This window comes from Colletotrichum fioriniae (assembly GCF_027942845.1).
Source record: "Colletotrichum fioriniae strain IMI 355084 chromosome Unknown scaffold_17, whole genome shotgun sequence".
In the NCBI taxonomy this organism is placed as follows: domain Eukaryota; kingdom Fungi; phylum Ascomycota; class Sordariomycetes; order Glomerellales; family Glomerellaceae; genus Colletotrichum; species Colletotrichum fioriniae.
The window spans coordinates 324,091-340,465 of NW_027076853.1; the positions used below are offsets into that span (position 1 = coordinate 324,091).

General features: G+C 54.1%; 3 protein-coding genes across 3 annotated transcripts; all 3 read right to left on the reverse strand.

Annotated features, from left to right (window-relative positions):
* Positions 1-1,877: 1,877 nt before the first annotated feature.
* Positions 1,878-5,336, reverse strand: GYP2 (GTPase activating protein (GAP); the record flags this gene model as incomplete). The annotated part of the gene is made up of 2 exons (XM_053192298.2): positions 1,878-4,814; positions 4,914-5,336. 2 exons carry the CDS (start codon positions 5,334-5,336, stop codon positions 1,878-1,880), a joined length of 3,360 nt encoding a protein of 1,119 aa, XP_053050462.2.
* A 1,919-nt stretch (positions 5,337-7,255) lies between these two features.
* On the reverse strand, positions 7,256-8,582 carry PKA4 (cytochrome c oxidase subunit 1; the record flags this gene model as incomplete). Its single annotated transcript, XM_053192297.2, has 3 exons — positions 7,256-7,583; positions 7,652-8,285; positions 8,372-8,582. The coding sequence occupies 3 exons, from the start codon at positions 8,580-8,582 to the stop codon at positions 7,256-7,258; spliced, it is 1,173 nt and encodes a 390-aa protein (XP_053050461.2).
* A 4,829-nt stretch (positions 8,583-13,411) lies between these two features.
* N0V96_011293 (uncharacterized protein) lies at positions 13,412-14,995 on the reverse strand (the record flags this gene model as incomplete). Its single annotated transcript, XM_053192296.2, has 2 exons — positions 13,412-14,750; positions 14,814-14,995. 2 exons carry the CDS (start codon positions 14,993-14,995, stop codon positions 13,412-13,414), a joined length of 1,521 nt encoding a protein of 506 aa, XP_053050460.2.
* Between the last annotated feature and the right edge of the window lie 1,380 nt (positions 14,996-16,375).

Genomic DNA, 16,375 nt, shown 5'->3' on the forward strand with positions numbered 1-16,375 from the left:
GACGAGAAGCTTGGCTGTGCAACGTGCGGAATGTAGAGGGGGAAACAAGCCGTCGTTGATCGAGGGACGGAGGAGGCATAGCGGCCTTCACGGTGGATGCGTTACGTGCCCACACAGTTTGCCGTGGGCCAACGGAGCAGATAACCCGTCGGCGAATGTGCTAAGGCATGTATGTTTGTGTCTGTGGACAGTGTGAGCACAGCTATGCTTGCTTGAGAGACGAGAAACCAATGTCTCGTGAGAATATTGAGCAGAGAAGTCTTGCCTGGACAAGACCTCCAGCACGGCATCCATCCATATTCGACGGCAGTCGTTGTCCCTGTGCAACCAACGGCTCCCAAGTCCCCGGATAAAAAAAAACTTGTACGACTGGGCGTCGAGACAAGGGTTGTGGCCGAAGATGGGGGGGAGATCCGTGTCACACAAACATGTGGCCATGTCGTGCAGACTCAGAGCGGGTGAAGTGGAGGCCGGGACACGTGAAAAAGAAACTTGAAAGACGCAAGCAGAGAAGGGGGGAAAGAGGACGGAACGGACGGGATACTCCGCCGGCATACCATGAGTCGAGAAATTCCAGATTCCTGGAAACTGGTTGTCCAAGGAATTGCAAGGCGTCGTGATATTGGAATGTGGAGTGACGCTGTTGGGTGGCGACGAGTTGAGGGATATGTGAGAGGCGTCGACAACTGGTGGCCCTTGGGTGGGAGTTGAGAACTTGAAGTATCTTTGCCTTTTCCCGTTTAAGGCCAAGAGGGGAAGAAAGGGTCCAATGACACCTTCACGCCTTTGCAAGGAGTGGAAGGAATACGTGCCTCATCCTCTCCCTGCATAAGCCACGTTGCTTCGGCGTTGCTTCTTCCTCCTTGAAAACACGTTCTCCCTCACACCATCAGCGCCTATTCAGACTATCGTTAGTCTCTACACGCGAATGTCACTACCAAGACACGATAACACTGACCTGAATGACCATCTTTCAGTTTCCCTTTCCCCTTGGAACCTGTGCCATCTACCTTACCTAGGTACCTCGGCAGAAAGTCAACTACCGTCCATCCATGTTCGTTGGAATCGTTGCACCCACGGATGGCTCACCCACATCGATGATGCATAAGAGCTCCATGTTGCCCACGCCCCTCAATGCCAAAGTTTGATTGCAAACGATCACAGACTTCAAGAGGAACTTGATACCAGGTGCTCTAGTGCCTCTCGAGCCATGCAGATGGCGTTGCGGATCGTCGACTCTCATCTGCCGTTTTTGGAAACTTCTGTACCACCTCGATTCCGTGCCAGACCCTGTAGATGACCGCCGATTTCGAAACTGAGCAAGTGAGAAAGCGCCCGTTATTGTACTACGCAGGCTACGACATCGAACGTCTCTACCGATTCTGTCAGTATCAGCAATTTTCGCGGCGATAACCTCAGTCAATGTAACGCTTCGCCAGAGCTGAACAGGCGATTGGCACAGGGGACGGACGCACTGGCACCACCAGGCCTCAATGGACAACGTCTTTCTTGTCTTGAGTGACCATTTCTTCTAGCCGCAGAGGCAATACAATCCCAAACGTGAATCCCATGATAAGACGTCGACAGGTATAGTCCTAATTCCCACAAATACCTTCTCCCACGAACTAGAGGGAAAGAAAGCATCGCCTGTCAATCCTCCTCGCTACAGCGTGCTTTCGTACCGCATCCGTCCTTCCCAATCTCACTACATTCCTCCCAAAGCTTCATGACAACTGCCGCTCCTTGCGTGCCTCGAACCCGCGATGTGGGTTCTGGCCGTGCCCACCTCCTTGCCGTGCGGAGCGTACCCTTAACGGATCACGCAAGCCGTAGTTCTTGCGTGCTTGCATGCTTGCGTCCACGCGTAGAGACGTCGATCAGCCCTCAAATTCAACGACACCCTTGGCATTCGTCTCGCTCCGGTTTGTGGGCTCAATGTCCACGAGCTGTCCTTCTTTGCCGCTACCGTTGGCCCCAGCCTCGGCGTCTGCCCCGTCGAGAAGGTCACGGTCTTCGCTCCGTACACTCCGTCTCTCGATATCCGCGCTTCCGCTGGCCGTGCCTTTTCTGATGCCAATTTCGACTCCAATATCCGCATCATCCTCCTCGTCTTCGACATCTCTTTGTTGCCCAGGCACAGCGTTCTTCTCCAGCTCCTTTTGAGCCTCCTCCATCCTCCGACGAACTTCTGCAGCCACACGCATTCCGTCCGTGACAATGTTGTCCAGTACACCGCGTAGACCACGGGTGGCCCCTTGAGCCGCAGGATTGAGAGCTGCGACGGGTGCACGTCCAAAGTTGAGACTGGAAAAGGTAGTAAGAGTCGATGTGGGTGTTGACACTGTCGGTAGACCCTCGATAAGGTGGAAAGAGGTCGGGAAAGATGACTCAAAGAATTGCTCGAGAAGTTCATCGGCGAGAACGACCATGCGAAACGTTGGCAGCGTCATATGTAACGGGTTCGCAGGGTCTAAAGCAGCGTTTGCCGCTTCTGACTGCGCCTTCGAGACACGTCGTTGTGACTGCCCTGCGGCAGGAGGCTTCTCTTCAGTCGGCGAGGATAGTGAGTCGGATGACGACTTCTTTGCTTTGCTTGGGCTACCGGGAGGCGAATCCATGGCGAGCAGGTCCTCTTCATCATCGTCGTCGCCGATGGCGAATGCCTCGCTATTCTCCGTAGATTTGGGCTCTTCTTTTTCTTCTTCGTGGATTTTGTTGTTGGGGTGGTCGGGATCGGCATATTCGAAGCATCTTCTGATAAATGCGCTGACGCTGCCCAAGAACTTTTCGTTGGTTGAGATGCCAGGCAGGCTTGGCTCACTGCCTTGGCCAGTCGGCGTGCTGAGCGTGAGCGTAGAGGCACTCGGGCTCAAAGTGCCCTCGAGTCCTCTTCTTGAAAGGAAGAGGAGCGCTTCGGAAATACGTAAGATGCCCTCACGGTCAACTTTGCCATCGCCATCATCGTCGTAAAGTTCAAAGAAATACGTAATCGTTCCCATGATGTCCTTCTTGCCCTTGATCCTGGCAAAGCCCGATACCACATCAGCTAGGGTCAATACGCCGGCTCCGCTGACATCCCACTTTTTGAACAACTGCTGCATGAACTCGTGATCGGCAGGTTCCGGGCCTGAGCCCCATGGGGAAAGGAGACCATTGTTTTGACGACGGCTCGTGTAGGCATTTCTGTCCTTATCAGCGAATGTGTCGCGGCGCGGCGTAGTGGGTGAGTCGGACATCGCCCACTTTGCCATGTTGGCGAGAAATTCTCTAAATGCATCGTAATCCATCAGACTGGTGCTAGCACCAAGGGCCACTCGCCCCTTTTCGACGTGTTCGTCGCTGGGTTCAAACACATCTCGCGCTCTAGGCCGTGCGTTCTTTGCACGGCGCTGCTTTTCCTGCTGAATAATGCTCTCTCGCTGTTGTCTCTCGTACAGAATTGTATAGAAGCGATCGTATAAGGCGCCCAGCTCCTCCGCGGCAAGGAGTTTGCTGTCGGGGCCCAAATTTCGAAGAGCTGTTCTCTTTGCGAAACTCTCAATGTTGCTCAGTACGGCATCCTTGTTCTTCAACCGCAAGTCTGTAATACTGCTGTGGGTGATACCCGAGAATTCTTTGAATGCCACCACCATCAGCTCTTGGAACTTGGTCACAGCGCGCAGCTTCGGGTTCTCCGACTTGGGGTGTGCCGACTCGTCGAGACGAGCAAAGTAGCCCTTGAGAATGGAGATGAAGGCGCCGTCATCTGTGGCATCCAAAAGCTCCTCGCCGTTGATTCTCAGGATGGCAAGTCCAATTTGGAACAGAACTTTTGGTCCCTCGACGAAGAAGACGTCCAGAACTCGGAAAGCGAAAACCAAGGGCATCGAGTTGATGTATAGTGACAAGAACCAAGGCAGTGACACAACTGAAAGTTGCACATCGCTCTTTACCAGATGTTCCCACAGGATAGGCATCGTCTTCTCGACTAGTGACTCAAACACTTTTTGGTCCAACAGAGTTCCGTACATTGTCGTAGAGTAGTATCCTGGTACTAGCCTGTCGCACATGGACGACAGTAGGAAGAAGGCCTGCGTCTCAGACATGTAGATGAGCAATGCCGCTACCACAATGTTCATGGCCTGGCAGTATCCGACATCCGGGTTCACCCAGCTGTAAGCTGTGAGCACACGGCGGAGACGGCCGATGCCCTCTTCGCTCTGGAAACCAGGGTACTCTGGCAAGCTTCGATTCAGGTCCTTTTCGATCTCGTCAATAGCGAGCGACTCTTGGCCTTCGTACTTGGCTAGCGTTTCGGCGTACAGTGTTGGGTGCTCTAGTCGGAGGTAGATCGATCCAGACGTCAACTCCCATGTCTCACCTCTCAATCTATTAGGCAGGCCAACGCGGATGAGCTTGTGGAAGGTTGGCTGGCGGATGAGCGTCATGTTCCGTCCATTGTCGCGCAAGTATTCGGCCCAGAGACGCATCTTGGCCCTGTCGCGGAGCTTCTTTGGGTCTCCAGGGTAGCGGAAGAGCATGCCCAGGCCGGCGTCGGGCGGGCTCGCATTCTTTTTGTCGTCGGATCGGAGGAGGTACTCGGAGTAGCACTCGCTGGTGACCTTTTTGTATTTGCCAACATTTCCGACGCCGGCCCTCAGTCCCTTCTTCAGACCGTCGCAGAAGCGCTCGCAGCCCTGGCGGGTACCGGCAAGGTGTATCGTGATCCTTTGTTCCCTAACATCCTTCTTATCCTCGTCGGGGGCGGGTTCCTTGTCCTTGTCCTTCTTCTCTTGCTGGTTGATGCCATTCCAGGTGGTAATCGCCAAGGCAAACTACGTGGTAGAGCAGCAGCAGTGTCAGTTCATGGCCTTGCGGGGGGTGGAGCACGGACTGTTGTCAATGTCACAACCCGGGGTTTGGAGCAACCTCACCTGGAAGGTCTGGCTGTTCAACCTCTCTACCCTTCTGATGGCGCAGAGGGGAAAGGTGAAGCCGTTTCCGCTGGGGCCTCCGCCATGCGTTTGGCCCGTAAAGGCAGAGCTTGTTGAGGTGCTGGCGCCCTGGACAAAACTTGAGGGGGTCGTGGAGAAGCACATGTAGCCTTCAGACAGGTGTAGCTTGCCAGCATAGTGGTAGCCTCGATCGTGGTCCTTGCCTCCATAGGTGGCATTGGCGGGCGGGATGGTCAACTCGGCATTGATCTCGTACAGCGGCGTCTGAGTGCTGGGGAGGCGGAACTGGTTCTGGAACAGCGACGACTTGGATGGGTTCTTGTCCGAGTTGGTCAGGTTCAGCCCTTGGGTCGGGTCGACCAACTGCTGTGCCTTCTGCACGAGACTGGATAGAGTGAACATCCTGAAGCTGTTGCACTCAGCTGGTCATGTCGGGGAGTGGTATCTTTAGGGAGCCGCAGATCGAAGGGCTCGGCTTGGGCCGGATGGATTCAGATTCGCGGGATGCGTAAGGTAAGGTCGGGTCTTGGTCGACGGCTCGTAGACCTGGAAGGGCGAAGGGGGGTTCGAGCCTAAAACGAGGTGCTGGCTGCCAAAGGAGTGAAAGAGAGCTTTGGCGTCACAGCAAATGGGCAGATGGTTCTTGAAGCATCAGTACGCCTCGAGACTGAAAGAGAGTATTCGATTCGGTGTTCGGAGAGAGTATGTGGTGTGTGGGATTTCGTTGGACGATTTGATGGGGAGAGAAGCAGTAAGCAGCTGCGCGCCAGAGGTCGGGACTGGAGCTGAATGCAATGCAGTGGATAGTTAGAGAGGTTTCCCGCCAAGGATTCCGTCCTTGCCTAGAGGGTCGAGGTACGTACCCGCCCTACCTTTCCTGAGCCCGTCTGCCCTATCTGAACTGCTAGTGACCTGCAGCCGTGGCAGCCCACCTGCACCACTCACACCTCACCTCCCACCTCCCTAATGCCTCCCACCTGGGCAATTTTAGGTGTTTGTGAACGGCAGTCGGGCACCTGAGCAACCCAAGCGTGTCAAGGTACCTGGCAAGGTGAGAGGCTTGCTACCCCTAATCGGACTGCATGGGAGCGCACCTCACAGTGGGCGGCGTGGGCGGTTCGCAGCCCGGCAGTCCCCTGCAGAGGGGTAACCCCTCTGCACCTTATTTGCAACCCGCCTGCGCCGGCCATTCTTAGGCCGCCGCACTCCACCTCTTCGTCAGTCTCATTCTCATCTCACCCATTAAACTCACCCGGCTGCTCCCTCTTTTCCCCCCTTTACTCAGCGAGAGGTCATACACAGTACACACGCTTTGGCTCGCAACCCCTTGATCTGCCTTGCCTTTTCCGCAGTGCGGATACGATGGCATTCATCCCACCTTGGACATTCCAGTCTGGCCGACCCTTTCAGGCCAAGTTGATATGATGTCACTTCCCTCACTACGGATCTCACTAAGAGAAAGAGCCTCATCGACCTGTCTGACATACAATTTGAGCGCTGGGCTGTAACTGAAGTAAAATACAAGTGAGATGAGTCTGAGAAAAGGGAACGCATCCCCTGGCCCAGGTGACGTGAGATTTGCCCATCACCAGAGTGACAATCCACGAGCATGTGTCATGCCCAACTCGGCTAGCTCCTCAAGGAAACTGAGACACCCCCCCATGCTGTCATTGTCATGGCCAGGACTTTGGTCAGTGCTCACGGGGACGCTCTGACAACCCAGCCAACCATCTCAGGTCTGACAGCACACTGCGGTTTGCTTTTGCCTGTCAACTTGCTTCTTTCTGATGGCACAGCATCTTGCTCGCATAAGGGCACTGGGGCAACAGAAAGAGACAATAAAAGTAAGTCACGGCTGCCATGCCTCATATGAATACGAATTCCTCTTCTATTCCTTGATCGGAGTATCTCCTACCTCCAAAAGACAAGGTTCCAGAGTTCCTGAATTGCCCCCGGTACAGGCTGGCTAATTCCTCATCTAACGCCTTCAAATACCCGAGTGAAATGGGGTGAAAAGAACAATACCCAGCGATGCCTATCCAGGGTTTGACCAGCAGAATTTCCCTCACACACATATTCCAGACCCAAGCCTGATAGCTTCTTCCCCAATGTCCAAGCTATGCCTTTCTCGAGCGCCGCTAAAAGGGCCGCTCATTCTCCTAATCCTCGCTACCAAATTTCATGCAGTACAGTTACAGGTTGGAGTATCATAACAAAAAAAAACATGAAAGAATTACGGAGACTTAACTCCTCCGAGTAAAGAACAACTCCGAAAGCATGATTCATACAATGAGGGGTCGAAAAGGTTGACAAAGCTTGCGTCAAAAGTCCTTGAAGTACTGGTCGTATTTCTGGACCATGTCGTCCGTGTATGGTTCCCTCTTGCCGTCGTCCTCAGGATAGATGTCGAAGCATTGCGCATCGCCGGGGTATCGAATCGGTGGGATGATGGGGCCTCTTACTCGTCGGTGGTACATGTCGTCCCAGTTGACCCCTCGGAAGAAGGGGTGCTCTTTGACCTTGGCTGCTCCCCCGCTCACGTTGCCTAGTCGTCGGGATCGGTCTACTGTGCAGAAGGACCTGATCAGATCTTGAGCTTCGGCTGATACTGGCGGGTCATGGGGGAACATGACGGGCTTCTCGACGATTCTGCCAAGTCTGTTAGAAGCTGCTGCAACGAGAAAGAGGAGCCTGCTGGCTGCTACGGTGTTACTCACTGCTTGTAGATCTCGATTGGGTTCTGGTGCCAGAATGGCGGATATCCCGTCAAGAACTCGTATATCAGAATGCCCAGCGCCCACCAGTCCACCGCCGTCGTGTGACCTTTGTTATGGATCACTTCCGGGGCGAGGTATTCGGGAGTGCCGCAGAGTGTGTAAGTCTCAATGGGCTGGCCTGAGCTGTTGCTCAGCCTCTTTGCGAAGCCAAAGTCAACCAACTTGATGTGGCCGTCCCCATCCAGGAGAAGGTTTTCGGGCTTGAGGTCACGATACGCGACACGACCTTGTTGCTCGTGCAGGTACTCCAGCACTAGAACAATCTCTGCAGCATAGAAGCGCGCCGTCTCTTCCTCGAAGCGCCGAAACTTGCGCAAGTAGCTGAAAAGCTCGCCGCCGGGAACGTAGTCCAGCAGCATGTACAAGTGATCGCGGTCGGCGAAGGAGGAGATAAGATTCGTGATGAAAGGGTGACCGGCAACATCGCCGAGAATTAGACGTTCGTGGCGGACGTGGTCGATCTGCTTCAGCTTGATGACCTCTGTTTTCCGCAGGATCTTCAGCGCGAAAACGGTGTCGCGCTCCTCTTCAGTCGCATTTGCTGGGCGTACAAGACACACCCGAGCAAACGTTCCTGCACGGTTGAAGTCCATGGTTAGCAAATGGTATTCCGAGACAAGGTAGGTGCAGCGAGACATTGGGGACGGGGCGCAAACGAACCAGTTCCAAGCGTTCTTACAACGCGAAAGTCCTGAGGAGTCAATTTCCGGCTCGCAATAGGTCCAGCTCCAGCATCGGAATGTTGTTGCGCCTGAGCCTGAGCCTGAGCCTGAGCATGACCATTACTGCTACTGCCTCCGCCCATCATCTTGGACAAGCCTCCGCCGACCTGGTTCGACAGGGGGCTCGCGTGCGCAACGGTAGCCGCCATATTATGTATTTTTTTGTTGATGGCTGATATTCCCGTCATAAAGAGGAGGAGGGATTCGGTTCGGGTCTTAGAAGTTGTTTGGTATGGTTATCGTTCAGCTGGGCAGCACGTCGATCGTCACCATCACGGCCCGAAAAGGTGGTCGAGTCGAATAAGACAGGTCAAGGTAGACCAGTCGTCGCGAAGTTTTCAGGTGGGTGAAGAAGGAGAAAAGTAGGTGGTGTTCGTTGCGTCTCGTGAGTGGTCAATGGGCAGGAGTTGTGGTGGTGGAAAGGGGTTCGGTTCGGATCGAGGCTTCGTCTGGTGCTGGGTCTAGGCCCAGGACTGGGGATGGATATGTGTGGTTCGGAGCTGTAGAACTGGAGCTGGCGGGAAGGCACGCTGCACCGTTTCTTCCCCTGGGGCGACTGACCACTGCTGCTAACAATGGAAGACGAAGTAAAGTAGCCGAGAGTGGTTCGTTCGCGACGTCTGATATGGGCTCGGGTAGGATATCGTATTTGTCTCGGTCGTGTTCTGTGTGTGTATCTGGACCGGTAAGGTAAGGTAAGGTATATGATGGGAGGAGAGCACGTCTTCCACTCTTTCTTGTTGGTGGTGACCTTTCAGGGAGAGGAAAACCTTCAGATGAAAGGGCCGTGGCAATGACGAAAGGCAGGCAGAATAGACAGCTACATACGGTAGGAGCATTTATGGGGCAGACCAGGAAGGAGGGAGGAGGGAGGGGCAGAGCGCGACTACTCCCGTACTTGCTGCTTCAGAGTGTCTGGCTATTTGCTGCTTCAAATGGCAGGGACCGCTAGGTTGTGATTGCCGGGATGGGACGTGGAACACCACGTTATGGGCAGGCAAGAGGCGTGGGTTCTTGGCTTCTTTGCTACCCGACAACACGGGGGTACCCTCCCACGCCGCCCACTTTCGCTCCTTCCCACTTTGCAACCGCGATACCTTGTGATACTTTGGTCATGCCTTGCACACCACGGCCCAATGTGAGGCAAGATGTATCCCGAGTACCTCCTTCTCTCACCGCGTGGGCAATTACCCAGGTACTTACTGCTTCGCACTTACTGCGTACGAAGTAGGTACCTACATAGAATGGAAGGCCGTGTGGATGTGGACTTGCATTGTGTGGATGGGTCGGTCGCTCCTTCAACCTGCACTTGTAACCTCACCAACAGCTGCACTTTGACATGTTTGCCGCCTTTCTCACTCTTTTACAGCCTGCCCAATCCCAATCCACGACTATCATTCGTACACTAGGTACGTTAGCAACGCTTAGCCACCCGCCCAGATACTGCAGCAGACCGCTGTAGAGTCGATGGAGAAACAAGTCTCGACTATGCAGCTTCGCAGCGGGTGCGGCGTGTAATCCAGCGGAACCACCGACATGGTCTTGCCTCTTTTGGAATAGCCACCTGTCCACCCGGTGGAAATCCGGGGACTCACTCTTCTGCGGCCTGCCCATGTCTCGACTCGGCCCGCCTCGGCCACACTCGTACCGGTACTCCTCCTCTTCTTCGTCTTCTTCTGTTCTTCCAGTCTTCCTCGACTGTCGATTCCTCGCGTGGAACCCCTACCAACACCTCGCCACGACCATTGCATTCCGTCTGGAACATCCGCCTGGGACCGTCAGCTACGGAGGCTGTCCGTCCACCCCACATGGCACCGCTTCAGCTTATGGGCTCTGGCACTCAGCTCGCATCACAGCAGTATTACGGGTTAATAATACTTGACCCCTTTCTTGATGGCCCATTCGCATCTTCCTGCAACATTCGTCAACAGCACCGACCAGCTATTTCGCTTTGTTCATCACACTGAAATCTGGTCCGCCAGTCTCACTTTCTTACTCTTCTGAATTCTGCGGTCTCCCCGCCAGCCCCAGACGAAGAAAGCTCCGCCGCCCCCTGTTGACCACCTGTGCTTGGATTTGCTGATATCAGCCCAGCTATCGGTTACACTCCCAAGTAGACGCCCATACGCTGTTAATCCGATGTCGTCCACGATTAGACACCCTGACTCCCACATCCGAATAAATCTCCGAAGCCCTGATACGCCCAAGAACTGTGGGTTCTTTCTTCCTCTAGTTTCCAAGGGCCTTTAGGTACATGTCAGGTATAGAGCCACCCGAGGCAATGAGGAGACGTCCATGTCCACCGCTCTAATCCAGAGCCCGAACCACAACGGACAGTCTCCTAGATTCGTATAGGCTTGCCTCACCTTTGCCGTATACGCTTCCGTATTTGATCGGTCTCCGTTCTCCCGGTTCTTCCGTAGCGCTCATCTACGGCGTTCCGTCGGCCAGAAAACAAGCCGCGGCGGTATCAAGCTCTGTTTCCCTCACCATACCACCGTGGCGTAACAGATGTGGCTACTACCGCCAAAGAAATGTGGCTCTGACGGAGCCTCCGGACGTTTGAGGGCCGATGAAAAGACGGTAAAGGCAAAAAGGAGACCTAACACCAACTGACAGAGACAGTCTTAGGCTACGGCTGATGGAGACGTCGCTGCTGAATCAACAACCGTTGGCGTTGCTGCTCCCCCGAGGCTTTCATCGCATCCAAGACATTCAGTTTCGCACAGGGCCGCCTCATGGTCAGTCAGATCTCGCCCAGGCCATGCGGAATCCGGTCCCGCGGGGAGGGAAAGGGCCTGATCAGTGATACACCTTGCATGCAAGCGACTCTTATCGGCGACTATGACGCAACGTCTCGATCTCATCCCACCTCTCGCCCACACCTCAGCTCGCTCACTGACACTGACTTTTCCCAGCCAACATCCGCAACGACATGCTTTTCGGCTTCGCAATCCGAGCCGTTTCTACCACAGCCTGGCAAGTTAACCACGTGCTGTTCACAGCACGGGTGAACAGCACGGGGAAGCATAGCCGCTGTGCCATACTCAGCAAACACAATAGCCTCTACTGGATATCTTAATATCTCGTCATGGCCGAGCTTAAAAATTACACCATGAAATCAATCTCAAGAGAGTTTGTCCGACAACATGTCAAAATTGGCAATTCTGAGGGCCACGAAACCTTGGTATGCCGGCAACCAGTCAACCAGAAACACATCACTGAGATCCCCATCAGCCTTTCGTCAGCGCCATGCGGCTTGGCCTGGGTCTTGCTTCCTTTACGTCCTTTACATGAGTCGCGCCCATGCCTGAGTGCGGCGAGGGCCCGACTGTTATGTCACTTCAGCCCCCAACGAACCGCTGTCTACTCCTCTAAGTGAAAATTTCTTCCGGGTTAACCAGGTCGTCCGGCCGGCAGTTCCTGAAATAAGCACCAATTTCCAGCCCCGAGTACAGAGATGAAGATGTTCATTGTTGAGGTGGCACGCGCCCCGTTCGCTTCCGAGGATCGCGGCGTTCGTCGGACGCCAGATCTCGATTGTCTGCAGCAGTCTAGTGCGTTTCGAAAAGTCCTTTGACGTTCGGCGTAGGCGTAAGGCTGAGATGAGCTTCCCATCACGCTCGATTAGGGCCTTCGGTCTCACAGTCCTGATCCGGCGATTTATCGGATCAACTAACGCTTTACATGTTGCCCAAACGAACCTCACGTCTGCTGAGAAGCCTCACCTGTTTTGGACTCTGCTCCGTGCGTGCTCCCGGCTTTCAAGGTCTTTACTCGGAGTCAAAGTGGATTTCAAGCACAACGTTGAAAGCTCTTGCGAGGTAAGGTGCACTCTGCCACGCCGTGGCCGTCTTGGCAGAGTTCCGGCCGGGCCGCCGCCGAATGCGAGTGCAACGCCGTATTGAATTACTGATTCACCAGACGGAAATGCATCGTCAAGAACGTGTCACGAGTTACGAGATGCCAAGCCGGAGGGAGTCCTGCTTGAGCCTCACAATCAGGATTTCAAGTTCAAGTAGTCTTGAACATAAGTCATTGTCATCCGGTCGGTGTTCTTTCTCCAACCGATACAGTTCTCAAATTCTTCGTCGAGGGCTTCCGCGGAGACGCGCGGCTAAGGAAAGGTCTCCGATCTATCAAAACTCAACAGCAACATCCATGCCCGGGAAGCTGTTCTTTTCCATCTTCAATCACCGGGCGGCAGGAAATGACTTGTGAGTGGACGACCCGGGCCGGAACTCGGGACTGTTTTCTATCCCTTTTTGTCCTTTCTTCTCTCTTCTGTCCCTTGTCTGAACAGAAAGAAGACCCTCGTCTCGAGCTGCCCTTTAAACCAACCTCGGGATAACCCTTGCAAGCCCCCATCTCAAGTCCCGGTCTTCGACCTGGGTCCCGGTGGTCTGGGAAACCACACACACACCCCCCATCTCCAACGCCACGACGCCGCTGACGAAGACGAGCACCTTTCCATTCTGTCGGAAACACTTTGACTCGCGCCTCGTGTCAGCCGGATATGCCATGGCATGGCCCGCTTACCTCCCCCCTTACGAGATCTGAAGGATACTGTCGATAGCCAGTTCATGCTCGGCTAAAGGAGCTGACAGTTCGTCTTGTTCTTATTGGCTTATGGTCTGATTGATATAAGATATTTGTCCAAATTGTTGTGGCTGGGCCACTGAGATCGAATAGCGGTAAAATGCTTTTCAAGGATACTCATATACGAGAACCGATAAGATCGGATCTATAGTTGATTCGAGTTCATGATGCGTTGTAACTAATGCTCCGCTCTAAAACCAAAAGCCGCTCGCGGTTCCTTCAACCCCGCCCATCGCTAGGAGCCATCCCCAATCCTTCGCGTTTACCGTGTACGTACATGAAGCTCCAAACGACAAACAAGGCCAGGGTATATCTTCAAGCTCCACCACGAATCGCCTCCCGCTATGCTGCTTTGCTGGCTCAACAATTTCAGCACAGCTCAGCTCAGCCACCAGATACCTGCGCCCACGGCCAACAGCGTGGCTAGTATCATCGCCCCCTGCTTAGTAGACCACAGGAACATGCTCCAGCCAACAAGGACTTCCTTCCGTCTTGCTGCCGCACGTCGTTCCCAGGCCTCGGGATCGATGGCTACTGGGAGAACGAGGCGAGGATCCACCGCGCTGGACGTTGGAGCTTCCGTCGATGAGCGGGCTAGCTCCTTCTCAGTGAGGAGGGGAACCGCAGCTCTCAGGAAAACGGCTCTGTGGTCTGAGCTGCGGACTACGGGCATGGCGTCGTAGAGTTTGACGTCGACTTTTTGAGGCTTGGTCTTGACCCACGATGGGACGTCTAGGTACAAGATGCGATCCGTCCAGCCAGGGTATCGGTGAGGGGCAAATACCCAAGGCACGTCCTCTACACCGTCGACTTTCAGGCGGGTGTCGTCCGCAGGCAGGACGTTGTATTTGTAGGTCGGGGGGAACTTGACTTCTGCTTCGCTCATGCCGTGCAATGTGCGTCCCGCCTGGCGTTCTCTCGTGAGTTGGTCCAGGGCGAAGAACCGGGAGTAATGGTGTTCGCTGTCGGGATCGAGACTGGGGAACGTCGCCATTGGCGGCGGGCTCGTTGTCGAGATGCGATAGTTGAGGTCGCCGCCGACAAAAAGATGGGAGCTTGGCTTGAAGACGGATATCTCCTGTAGCCGTTCCTGGAGAGCGAGCGTTTGTGCTTGGTGTTCGTCGTGCAACAGGTGCACTGCTTCATCTCTGGCACCTTCGGTATGGCCCTCTCCCTGTGTAGGGGTGGTGGGCTTGTTCTTTTTCGGGTGCAGGATATCTTCCGGGTTCTCGAATGTCAGGCCACGCATGATGGTTGCCCAGTTGGCATTTCGCCTCGGCAGATTCCACTCCATTGCCGCAAGGTGGGTAGCCACGAAAGTGAGCTCCGTCTCCTTCTTCCCACCTTCGGTCGTCGTGCCCTCGTACAGGACTCTGAGCGCCACAGCGCCCTTGTTGCCCATTTCTGCCGCGCCAAAGCCCACTTCCGCCTCTTGCACACGCAGGATCGACTCGGGGTTTCGCGCAAAGAGCATGATGGCCGTCATACCGACATTACGAGTCCGGATCAGGGTGTACGGTCGCACAGGTGTAGGGGCGGTGGGCTTAACCAGTATCGTCTCGTCGTCGGCGTCATCGTGACTGTCGGTGTCCGAGGTGGGTTCGTTGGTGTATCTAGTCGCAGCGAGATTCAGGGCTTCCTCGAAGCGTGTGAGGTACGGGCTGAGAAAGTATCCGCCGATGAAAGAATACGATAATGGCGCGAATTCTTGCAAGGAGCTGTAGGGGGTTTTTGGTCAGCTTTGTTGCAACATCATCCGAGGGGGCGGCAAAGCAACTCACAAGACAACAACCTCTGGGAGGGTGGTGGCGCTCTGCTTAAAAGCTGTGTGGAGGTTTGACGCAAAGACGTGAGTGTCGATAAAGTTCTTGGCGCAATTGAACGTCAACATGAACAGGTCGAGCGTAGAGGGAGCCATCTTGTCGGCGGGTGCAGTGGAGTTGACGTCGACAAGGGTCGCCATCGAAGCTCTGTCGGACGTAATAGCCGCCGATGACGATTATCGAGTTGGTGTGCTGGGATTACTCGGCTAGAGGTGGTCTACCCTGTTAGTCAGCTCTCTACCCCTCCTCTTCTTAAGAGCACGATGCTGATAGGTATCACCAGCTGAGAGGGTCACTAGGGGAAGTGATTAGACTAAGAGACGATTTGGAGAATATGAAGAAGAGGTGGAAAAGTAGATGTAGGAGTAGATCACGGAGTTGGCAAGAGCACACACGACTTAAAACCATTTGACGTTGTCCCTTGTCCGTCCTCACCAAGATGGTTTAGCAGGATCGCCTGAGAAGTGTTAGTGAGATGGTTGCAAGTGCGGTCAACACTCACTCAGCCACGCGCTAGCTGCCCGGTAGCTGCCCAGTAGCTTCCAAATGGCATTGATCAGGACGAGACAAGCTCACGCCAACTAACCCCCCGCTTCCAAGCTTGGTTTTTACCAAAAACTAACAAGGAGAGAGAGGCTGTCAAATGCCAAAGACGACTTCGTGAACAGGCTACAAGGTGATAATTGTGAAGTTGAAGGGAGGGCTGAGGAATTTCTTAGGTAGGGGGAAGATCCCTGACATCCCCCGACGTCTTAACAATCGCTCTGTACTCACCTAAGAGTCTAGTTCAGCTGTGCAGAAGGCAAATATTGGTGTAGGATGGGAAACTTTTGTTGTAATGCGCGACATTACTTAGTACGATAAGAATAAGCCGTGATGATTCGAACATATATATGTGGATGTACTTTGCACCTGACGACATCCATTCAGTACTCCTTCTGGCGTTTCATGCAGTCAGCTGGTCGACGTGCCCTGCAAAATGGAGTCAAGCGAAGCCGCACCTGACCCTTCGAGCCAGCCAGTCTCATGACTTCAAACCTATTTCATATCCAAGTCTACGAGTTATCTGTAAGCACATTATGCAGATGATTATACCCTCTCTCGATATCGAAGTCAAGAGTGTGCCGAGATAAGGTACTGCCACTATGGCTGTTGCAGTGGTCCTGTGTCATCTGCAACGCTGTTTTCACAAGTTGCAAAAGACGAAAAGTCGCGCGACAATGTTAAATTGAGAAACTACCATGCGTATGTTGGTTGGTTCCGCTGCCCATCGACATGCCCACAACTACCCGTGCTCCGCCTCCACCATATACAAACTTGCCAGGCCGGTAAAGCCTGCGGATGATGGAGGCGCAGTGTTGAGAGTCCAAGCACCAGTGTACTGAGGTCGACCATCCACTTTGACTGCCAAGGCAGACATGTAGACGTTGTAGATATCCCAGTACTTTGCTAGACCGTCCCCTAGAGCCCATAATAGTTGCCAGGGACCACGTTTGGCGACTAGTCACCCAATCCTGGTT